This window comes from Mytilus galloprovincialis, chromosome 4, assembly GCF_965363235.1.
Source record: "Mytilus galloprovincialis chromosome 4, xbMytGall1.hap1.1, whole genome shotgun sequence".
Taxonomy (NCBI): domain Eukaryota; kingdom Metazoa; phylum Mollusca; class Bivalvia; order Mytilida; family Mytilidae; genus Mytilus; species Mytilus galloprovincialis.
Window position 1 is genome coordinate 60,996,611 of NC_134841.1, and position 12,192 is coordinate 61,008,802.

The 12,192-nt window shown below is 31.5% G+C and overlaps 1 protein-coding gene across 1 annotated transcript; it reads right to left on the minus strand.

The window, feature by feature from the left end:
• Positions 1–3,542: 3,542 nt before the first annotated feature.
• On the minus strand, positions 3,543–5,612 carry LOC143072612 (uncharacterized). The gene has a single exon (XM_076247649.1). It carries the CDS (start codon positions 5,559–5,561, stop codon positions 3,894–3,896), a length of 1,668 nt encoding a protein of 555 aa, XP_076103764.1. The 5' UTR covers positions 5,562–5,612; the 3' UTR covers positions 3,543–3,893.
• Positions 5,613–12,192: the final 6,580 nt, after the last annotated feature.

Consider the following 12,192-nt stretch of genomic DNA (forward strand, 5'->3'; position numbering starts at 1 on the left):
AGAGACTTCTGTTTTAACCCAATTTATTGATGGTATAAGCCTAGACGTACATTATGCACATAAGGGGGTTCAAAAGTAAGTCTAGAATATCTATGTATTTTACAAAAATCTTTGTATTATATTTTATACTGTTTACATTTACAGTGATTCATTATTCGGACGCTTGTCTAAAGAAATAATTACCCCTTTCCTCTGGTACACACTGCTTAACATGTAGCAAACTGGATTTTTTTTATGTTCATCAGTCATGGTTCACCTGACCTTGACCTCATTTAATGGATCAATACTTACTTACTTAATCCTCTTCGTGCCTTGATGCACATAAGGCTGACCTTATCAATGATCAAAGTTAAAGTTATGTGATTACGGTAGTTCATTTCTCAAATACTGTAAGCAGTAGGTCCACTATAGTTGGTGTATGGAATGATTGTACAAAATGTTGTAAGGTTGTACATGTCAGTCTTGCAGTTTCATTTGACCTTGACAACATTTTCAGAGTTCACTGGTCAATGTTACATCATATGTATTTGTGTTTTGGTCTGTTTTTTTAATACTATAAGCTATATATAAAATGTATATATAAGATGTAAGATAATTGAAGTGACTTGATATATATGATAAGGGAGCTACCATTTGATTTTTATGGGGGGGGGGGGGCTAGGATGAAATTTGAAAAAAATAAGCAGGACAGGAGTTTTGAGTAAAAAAAAAAGGCAGGATGAGACACTTTGCAAAAAAAAAAGGCAGGATGACAATTTAGGTAAAAAAAAGTCAGGATAAACTAATAAAAAAAAGGCCGGACCGAATAGAGTGAAAAATAAAAAGGCAGGACAGAGATTACAACTAAAAAAAAAAGACAGGACAAAATTTTTCATCCTAGCCCCCCCATAAAAATCAAATGGTAGCTCCCTAAAACAACAAAAAATAAAAAATTGACCAACAGCCACTGAATCCTGACTTGGGGCAAAAACATACAGAATGTGGCAGGGTTAGACATGTTTGCAAATAATCAACCATTTCTTTACCTTGCATAGTGATGAAAAAGCAGATCATAAGAACAAACTGTTAAAATCAATTTGAAAGGGTTTTAATCAGATCGACACGAGCACAAAAAATCAAGAAACAAACAGACAATCAGACAAACGACACAAACCACAAATCTATGAGAACTCACTGTTACTGAAACCCAGTTCAAAACCAAGTACAGAGTATCTAGATTACTATGACTTTTTAATCAATACTATTGTTTATGTTTTGCATCATGGATCAATGAATCTGACTCAGTGTGTCGGTCTTGTAAAGAACAGGGTTCATATTCCTATTGCATTAGTATGTTCAAATCCTGAATATAAAAAAAATAATTTTCCACTGGCCATTAAATAGCCATACATCTATCCAACCATCAATATGTTGCTCATAGAGGATACATTTCAGGTTGCAGGCGCGGATCCAGCCATTTTAAAAAGGGGGTGGGGTCCCAACCCAGAGTAAAGGGGGGTTCCAACTATATGCTCCCATTCAATTGCATTGATCGGCCAAAAAAAAGGGGGGTTCCCCCCCCCCCCTGGATCCGCCACTGGGTTGACCCTGCTAGTTTACTTGTTTTAATTTTAATTTGGCAAACCTTCATTCAAATTATTAAAAAAAAATATATTGGATATTTCCAAACAGTATGTGCTGCATGTGGAGAATGGTATTTTTACCCATAAGAAGATCTTCTGGGGTTTTTTTCAGGATAAAGAACAATTTTTCAGTATTCTTTTTTTCTGAGTGGATTTACTGTTTTCTAATTATGATATATTCAAATTTGCTTTTGAAGTTGATTTTTGATGTTTATTCACTGTAATTTATTGTTTGACACATTAACTTCAGACACAAATACTCAATATTGATAAACATGATGAATGTTTAAAAGAAATTTTGATTATCCTACCAAAAAATCGCATTTCTGACAGATGAGGTTTTTCTCACAACAGACCCATATTGGACCTCAGTCAGTCAGGCAAATGCATGGTGGCACAAGCTTAAAGACCAGAAAGCTGTGGCACTGAAAAAAGTTTCCTATTGAATGAATGACTTTCAAAGTATGAATTTCTTTTTCTTTTTTTCTTTATTTTGATAATTGAACAGTCAGCTCAGATCAAATAAAATGAACACTGAGTATACATGTACATTTTAGAATAGATTTAGTTTTGAAAAATGTTATATAAATGTATTGCACAAAACCTTCTATTAAAGGTAGAATAAGGCTTTCCACAGAAATTTGGACATGTACACAAGGCCACATACTGGACTTGTTTATGAGTTACATATTTGTTTTTTGTTCATTTTTGTCGAGCCTGCAACTTTTGTTGCAGAAAGCTCGACATAGGGATAGTGATCCGGCGGCGGCGGCGGCTACGGCGGCGGTGTTAGCTAACTTCTTAAAAGCTTTATATTTTAGAAGGTGGAAGACCTGGATGCTTCATACTTTGTATATAGATGCCTCATGTTACGAAGTTTCCGTCAGTCACATGTCCAATGTCCTTGACCTCATTTTCATGGTTCAGTGACCACTTGAAAAAAAAGTTCAGATTTTTTGTAATGTTGAATTCTCTCTTATTATAAGTAATAGGATAACAATATTTGATATGTGCGTACCTTGAAAGGTCCTCATGTCTGTCAGACAGTTTTCACTTGACCTCGACCTCATTTCATGGATCAGTGAACAAGGTTAAGTTTTGGTGGTCAAGTCCATATCTCAGATACTACAAGCAATAGGGCTAGTATATTCGGTGTATGGAAGGACTGTAAGGTGTACTAGTCCAACTGGCAGGTGTCATCTGACCGTGACCTCATTTTCATGGTTCAGTGGTTATAGTTAAATTTTTGTGTTTTGGTCTGTTTTTCTCATACTATATGCAATAGGTCTACTATATTTGTTGTATGGTATGATTGTAAGGTGTACCTATCTAGCGGGCAGATGTCATGTGACCTTGACCTCATTTTCATGGTTCAGTGGTCAAAGTTAAGTTTTTGAGTTTTGGTCTTTTTATCTAATACTATATGCCATAGGTTATCTATATTTGGTGTATGGAAATATTTTATGATCTTTATGTCAGTCACGCAGGTTTTATTTGACCGTGACCTCATTTTCACGGTTCATTGCACAGTGTTAAGATTTTGTGTTTTGGTCTATTTTTCTTAAACTATAAGTAATAGGTCAACTATATATGTTGTATATAAGCATTGTTAGCTGTACATGTCTGCCTGGCATGGTTCATCTGACCTTGACCTCATTTTCAAGGTTCATTAATCATTAGTCTTTGTTTAGTTAATGTTAAGTTTATGTGACAGTTGTATTAAAGCTTAGCTTTATACTTAGGACTATCAACATAATATCAATGATTAGTATAGAAGGCGATACATTTCAGCGTGTGCACTCTTGTTTAAAATAAATAAGGCCGTTAGTTTTCTCATTTGAATTGTTTTACATTGTCATTTCGGGGCCGTTTATAGCTGACTATGCGGTATGGGCTTGCTCATTGTTGAAGGCCATGCGGTGACCTATAGTTGTTAATTTTTGTGTTATTTTGGTCTCTTGTGGAGAGTTGTCTCATTGGCAATCATACCACATCTTCTTTTTTATATTGAAAAAAAAAAACAACTGAATATTGTTACTGCTGTGAAAATATTTACCAAGTTTAACGAAACAACCTTTGTTTGACATATATATAGAATATGCTATAGTACTGCTACGCCATGTTAGTCTTTTCATAAAAAAAAGAAAGGCAATTTGAAATTGTAATTAAAATTGATTATACATGTACAATAATATTGTTTTTGATAATACAATGTTTACCACATATCAAGTGTTTAGAAGACTATTACAATTATGTGATGGCATGTTTTTGTTAACATCCTGAACAAGTCACTTCATAAATCTTTGCATCCTTGACTGTACTGTTTAGAGGTGTATTACATCCTATATAGAGTTGTCCTGTTGGAGTGAAGACAAGGGAGTATGGATATAGTATACCTATGTCTTTCATTTTAAACCATGACACAAGGTTTCCCGCATTATCTAGAATATGTATTATGTCAGTGTCGAAATCTATCACCATGACATTGTCTCTTGGTGTTGTTGCCATTCTGGTTGGTTTAAATGGTTTCTTCTTGTTTATTTCAGGATGGCCTTTATATGAATTAATGACATCTCTTCCTGGTACCAACACTACCACTCGACCTTCTTTACCATGATCACGATCTACCACATGTATATTCCCATTACTGGTACTTGTTAAATTCATTGGGTAGGAAAATATAGGTTGATTATGTTTATCATGTTCATACACTGTCTCATGGTCTCCCTTGTCATTCATTACAAACACAGCACTTCTTCCTCGGGAATCACTATAACCTCCTACTATAACTTTATTATCACTGGTAATGTGGATGCATGTAGACCCTAAAGAGCTCATATTATATACAGAGTCAGTTATGTTACCAGTGGTAATATTGAGTTGTTGTACTCTGGATTTACCAACAGATAGCAGGAGATTATTCGATGTAGCTTTTTCCATACCATAGACTGTCATGTTAAAGGTAGATACCATATTGAGTTCTTTGCCTGTAGGTATTGCATTAATAAGACAATCATCTAAATTTGAACTAATCCAAACTGAATTGTCAGTGCATGAAATAATTTCATCTATTACAGTAAGTTCTGTCTGATACTCTTGAATGATGTTAAATGAACTGTCTTCAATTTGTAGCACTCCAACATTAGATTGAGTTATCTCCCCTGGAACAAACTTTGGAAAGGAAATGTATGATGATTGTGTTTTTAGTACTGGTACTTCCATGGATTTTTCAATTTTCCTGACATCAGAAAAAAAGTTTGCAAGATCTGTGGATTTTATTAAACCCTCGACTTCATTGTTTTTCTCATTATAATATTTCATTGATTTTGCTACAATACTAAGGTCTGTGTCAGTTGATTTGAAAATAGTTTTTAGGTTTTCATCAACTTCATCTTTTAATTCTTTAATGTATTTGTCAATGTCACTTTTCAGCACTTTTCCATGATCCAGAATATCTTGGATAACTTTGCTGTATTTTGCATTTTCAGCATTCTTACGCTTTACCAATTGTTTATTTTTTGTTACTGCTTTTTTTTCTTCCATTTGAATTTTACTTTGTCCATTTTTCAGTCTTTCTTTTTTCATATGATAGGCTTCACTGATCTCGATTAAGTCATTTGCATGTTTCTTATGAACTTTGGACACACATGTCGGACAAACGAGACTGTCACAAATCTTGCAAAAAAGACAGCAAGGTTGTGTAGCATGTTCTGGACATTTTATATTTGTAAAATCCAATTCTCCACTGTGTAAACCAATGTCTTTTATACTTATGACCTTATGGTCTTGTGCATTTTTAATTCTAAGATGTCTCCCATCTTTACACTTATCACACATTAGAAGTTCACAGTCAATGCATTTCCACTTGTTTTTCTCTGTGTCACATAGATGACAGTTTATAGGTATTTGACTCTTTTTAACAGATTGAGAAAATGCCATTTTGTTGTCCAAATTATTTTATGTTACTTTGTTGTGTTGGTAAAACATAACTTATGTGTACAAACTGAGGTGATATTTAAATACCCGATGTTTTATGTGCAGATAGGTCAACAATTTGATATATTCTTTCAAAGTGTTATATTAAGTTTTCCTGATAAAGGTAGTAGATAACTTTTCAAATGACAGTTTTAACAAAAGAAATCAATAAACTGTATAGTTAGATAATATCACAACCTTTTGAAAATATGTTTTAAAAGAGTGCACAATAGGGACATAAATGATTTTGATTTAAACTTTGAAAATATATACCGATATATGTCTTACCTATTCAGTCAAGAATTCTTTTTTTATAAAATTAAACTTAAAATTCCATGGCAATTAAACAAGGCTTCTTCAACACAGCCCTATTTATTAAAAAAAAAATATTTAAAAAGAAGTTTTCAGGTCTTGTTGATCATAATGTTAAGATATCTACTATGATTGTTTAATTTTTGTCTATATTAATTGATGAACTGTTGCATAAGCACAGTAAGTTCTTGAAGCATATCCCAAAAACCTTATACTATAATCAATGTTGTTGTTGAGAAATCAAGTTAAATCTACAAAAGTAGGCCTGTTACCCCTTTAATGCAGGCACCATGTCAAGACATTTGACAGAATCTCAATTTGATAAGGATCATATGTATTTAAATCCCTAATCATTTGCTTGGATTTTTAATACTACATATTTTTTTCCAGTTACTCTGTCCCCTTACATATTGTTATTTAACCTTATTATTACTTGTATAATATGTTAGATGTTTGAGTGCTAAACATAAAAAAATATATACATTTGTTCCTTAAAATGGAGATTTACATGTTGTTAAGTACAGAAAATTGAATAAAAGTATAAGTTGAGGTAGATAGCAGGTCCAGATTGCCTACTACATACATGATATTATTTCTCATATTCCTTTCTGAAGTACTGATACTTTTTTCAAATAAAAGGGTTTGATTGAACCCTCTAGTACTATGTTGTCCGAAACCTCCAACTTATATTGGGCTATTCCAGTTAATATCTGCTAAAGGGGGATGGATGGTCCTTTCTGAGAGGTGTAAAATTTATACATCTTAGGGGTGAAATTTTGAGTGTTTTCATCTGACACGTACACTTAATTAAACGCAAAAAACTTCTGAAGGTCTTGCAGCAGTAAATAATTAAAATTAATTACATCTTAGGGGTTACAAAAATGCCTATTTCAGATCTTAGGAGTGGTTTTGAATGTAAACAGTTTCGTACCATGCATTATCTGGTATTGTATTTAAAATTCTGATGGGAACAATCATTGCAGTAAAAAATTCTGATGGGAACAATCATTGCAGTAAAAAATTCTGATAGGTCTTTTTTTCCCATGAAAGCCCATCCACCCAATATGAACAGAAACTCTTCATCTGATAGGTCTTAAATTTTAGATCTGATAGGTAGTTTTTCATGATGTTTTTTTCTGATATGTATAAAAAAAAAATTCTCCCCATCCATCCCAACCTGTCAGAAATTAACTGGAATGGCCCATTGTGGTGGAAATGTCCAAACTGGACATAACTCACAACCATGAGGTTTTTACTCCCTTAGCAAATGTTGGTGTAAAAGCTCTTGAGTATCTTAAATCTTAGACTTCCTCAAATTTTTTTTAACTTAACCTCTTGTCAAACTAATTTCTTTTACTTTCAGATTATTTTGAAATGATGGATTCTGGCACTAAAAACCTGTAATAAAACGTTTATCCTGTTATGTTCAGAGGTCTACTTTACAACCTATTTCGACCTAGATGGTATACTATTTTTGTGAGGAAACAGTTTTATCATACCAGGAAAAAACATACAAGAAAAATACAGTGTGAGTTTTAAAACAATATTAAATACTGTTAAAAGTTGTTCTTTTCCTTTAGACTTAAGATTAATGATTGAAAAATAATATAAATTGCCTTTGTTGATGATTTAATAGACAGTTAACAGTTTGAAAGAAGTGCTTGCTTGTCAAAACAACCTTATAATACACTAGAAATCTTATTTCACACAAGATCTTTTTTTGGTTTAAATGAAGTATGTATAAAAAAACACTTCTTAGTACAAAAGGACACATGTTATTATTATGAGAACTGTGACATCTTTCAGGTAACCCAGATTTTTTTTTATTCCAGGATTTATATCTTCTTTAATTTCAAAAGTAAGTGGCCCCCTTCTTTTAAAGTTGTTCAAAATATAATCAATTTTCCCTATACAGTTCTTTTTTTTATAAGGTAAATGTTTAGTATTTATTTATTACAATACAGACTGTAAGAATAGTTTTAGAGAATAATTTTAGATAGCAATGGGGCAAAGTAATCTTATTTAGGTTTGAGGGGGGGGATTCAAAAGAAAAATATATTTGTGTCACATGGCGAAAAAAAAAATAAAGTGGCGAAAAATATATTGTTTTGGCGAAAGGGGTAGCGAAAAAAATATTGATCCAGGGGAAACCCTGGACAGTTTGAAAGAAGTGCTTGCTTGTCAAAACAACCTTATAATACACTAGAAATCTTATTTCACACAAGATCTTTTTTTGGTTTAAATGAAGTATGTATAAATAACCTAACTCACTTTTTTTTTAATTTACTTATAAACTTTCAGAATAAGAGTATAGGGTGGGTTTTTTTTATAATAATTTGAAGGAAAAAAAAGGAATTGAAAATCTCTGTTCAGGTGATAAACATGTAGGAGGCTAGAGCATTATTAAACAACAGATATGTAGATTTTCAAGTTACCAAAAATCATAAGTTTAGTTCCCTTAGTCGCAGTAAATATGCATTTTTTTGCTTTAGAATTTGTCTGATGTATTAAGTTTACTTTTAATATTTTCTTTTCATAGATTGTGTTGGAGTATTCACAGTTTCAGCTATTTGGTAAGTTAATACTTTGTTGAAATACATGTGTCTGTGCCATTGTTTTCCTTGTCAATTTTTAAAATCGCCTCAAGTGGAATTTATACTTTGATCTATGATGCTGTCAAACAGATGACTTAAAGTTTATTTCTTTTTCTGTGTTATGAAATTTAGGGTCCATATTGGTTGACTGAGAGTAGAGTGGCATATTCTTCTGCATATCATAATTGATAAATAAACAAATAAAAGTTATTCTCAGTGGTCTGATCCAGTACTAAAAGTTCATATTCATAAACATGTATATATTTTTACATGTTATAGCTTCATTTTTGCCCTGATTGTAGTTTTAGGTTTGAGCTTTCCATCTTTTTAAAAATTCAATTTCAAAATTTTAATCTATGTAGGATTGTCTCATTTTGTAGTTATTTTCAAATAGTTTTACAGATATTTTGTAGATTATTTTTTTCTTCTAAATCTCACTTTATATAAGTGTTAAATATAACACATCTCACCCTAAAGAAAGATGAAAAAAAGAACACAAATCTCTTAAAGATTTGGAGAAACTCATGCTTGATGTATGAGAACATGAGGATAAAATTTTGATTTTGGAATGTTTTCATTTTTCAGTGCCGCTGTAGTATATTTAGAGATTAGATATTTAGGAAACCAGTTTTCCACAGTCACTGATGTGTTTGATACAGAGAAGAATAAATCCACATATATATACTTGGATCCTGAGAAACAAGAATCTTTCCAAGGTAATGTAATAAAGTATAGACAATGCTTAAAAGTATTGGTCCCATGATAACTTTGTACAAACTATACACCTTTATCCTTTTAGTCTTCTGCAAAATATTTTCTTTATCTCATGTTAAATACTGTAAATTCAGTAATTATTGCGTGCATTTATTATTACGATGTTTGAAGAATGGACATAAATGCATGATTTATTATTGCGATATCTGGAAAACTTGCATACAGATATATGTATCAGACATCAGAATGTAAGTTCTTATTTTTGCGATATTCACTCAGTCACCTTATTCGCAACAATAAAAACCTCACAATAATTTCTGAATTAATTGTATTGTAAAAATAGATCTGAAGTTTTCTGTTATTTTTTTTATGTAAAACTACCCAAAAAAATAGCATGGTTAAATAATTTCTGGATTTAAGTAGCCAAGTGCTACCAACCACATTTTTATGCTCTTAAGGAAGCTCAAGGGTATAAAAATTTCAGAAAAAAATGAACATTTATTTTTCATTACGAATTTTATTTATAACCTTTGGTAGTTGTTACTTTATCATATGGTACAAAAGTCATTCCAAAAAATCAATTCATGTTGGCCTCAGATGACTTTAAATATGTAGATATCATTGAAAAAGCTCCAAATTATCTCCCTTTGGTTCAAAATGTCATGTTTTTGGCATTAAAATTGAAATATCTTTTTCAACTCATCGGTGACCTATATTTTTTATTATAATTTAAAATAAAGCTGTACTTAAACTAAACTATTGTAAAATTTGAGCAATTTCTGTAATTTAGTTCTTTTTTTTTTATTTCGATATTACCTCTTTTTCTCCTATTATTTCAACAGAAAAAAGGTACCTTTACACAAATGTATGCTTCTTTCGAAGACAGATTGTGAGTGTAAATGATCGGTAGCCCCCATTTTTTATTTTATTTTTTATTGAGTATAAGAGAAAGTTCATTTATTTTAAATTAAAAAATGATTTAGACCCGTGAGCCCCCTTAATAACTCAAGAACACTGATTGATTGATGTGTACTGCCATTATGACAGAATCTTTTATGCACAAATTATCGTCCAGATTTGAAGAGATACCATTTTTTAAAGCTGCACATGCTTATCACTTAACCAATTTGTAGCAGTCAGTTCAGTCATTTATAAAAGCATTCTTTATAAAGCATAGTTAATAACAAATATTGTTTTAAATTCATAATGAAAGCAATATCATATTGTGTATCCTTTTGATAATTTATTTTAGACACAAGGAAGAGGTCACGTGTAAGGAAAATAAAAGACTTTATATCCGAGAAGTCAGGTAATGAAAGTATTACAAAAAAGATAATGTATAAATAATTGTAGATGTACAGTATAGAACTAGAGTCATTTTTTAGCGCATTTTGCCAGGAGATTCATTTTGAGGTTTTTAATCACTTGGTGCCTGCTGACAGTATGTTCATATAGGACATCTTCTCAACTTGACCACAATTAGTTTAAGGATCTTATGTTTTAAATATATTTTATGATACATTTTGTACTGTCAAATATCTGACAAATTATCAATAATCACCACAAAACTGGTCATTTATTGGTCATTGAGCAAAGGAAAACAACTTATAAAGATTAACAAATGTACTGAACTGCAGTGTATGATATAAAGTCAGAAAATCAGGAAAACTTAACCAAAACATAATCAGAAAAAAACTTGACCTGATGATGCAAATAAAAATGCAATCATTTTTTTTCTGAACTAATAAATGGTAAAATTTTCTGCAATGTGTGATTATACTAAGTTTAACAGAACCTAATTGCTTATGAAGTAAATAAATGAGAAATAGCTTATGGCTGTAAATCATTTCAGGGGGATAAAGGATTTCTGACACTTTTATCCTTCAGTAAGGACTCTAATTATTGCTGTTGTTATTTTTTTAAGTGAAACATTTACCATGGATTTATACAAAGAAGGACAATCCTAAATCTCTATTGAAATTGGCAAGATCTTCAGATCAGGGCCTCAGATGTCTGGGTGTAAAACAGCTCTCAAAACACCATGATTGGGAAGGTAAATCTATTGGATTTATATAGTTATATAGTAAAACCTGTATTTACTAAACCTACATAGAACAGAAAATCATGTAAACTGCGCTTGTAAAGCCTGTTATAAATGTCATTGGAGAGTTGACATTTGTTCAATGCAATTTATGTATCAGAGTTACCTCCCATTTTTCAGAACAACAAAAAATACTGTGGATTCATTATTCTTTGGAAACTAATTTTTGTGGACTTTATGGGTATAGGTAAACCAAGAAGGTTGTAAAAAGTACAAATATTCAGAAGGCTCATATGCAGATTTTGGTAAAACCAGGGATTCTGGGAATCAATTACCCACAAAAACCCTCTGAAATAAATGAAACACAGTAGGTTATGTATGATGCATCAAAATTATTGATAAATAAGGTCTATGCTTGCCTTTGAAGTATAAAATATTTGAAAAAGTTTTGTCAGGAATGCTGTTTTGATTCAACCCACTTAAAACATTGTTTGATTTGAATAAAATCATAATATGCAATAGTTTGGACATATGCCTACATACCTTTTTTCTAGGATTTCTCGAACTTCATTTTTGTTAATCATGATAAAAGGGGTTTATGAGACCAAAATAATTCAGATATAGAGTCTTGAACTGAAACATTAAAGTTTACAAATCTACAGTGACAGTAGTATTGTTAATACACTTATAACAATCAGTCCTACACTGCCTGGCAGTACAATACTCTAAACAGGAAATTAAGGTTATTTGCTCATATGGTTGTAATACATGTAGTGAACTGTTAACATTAATTCCCCATGTTGCATATAATATTTCTAGATGTTATACTGAAAGAGAGTGAAGTATTAGTTTTTTGTTTAGATTTTTAACATAGATTCCTACTTTAACAGACTACCAGTATAGAAACATAGCCCAGGCTTTAGATACTAGAACA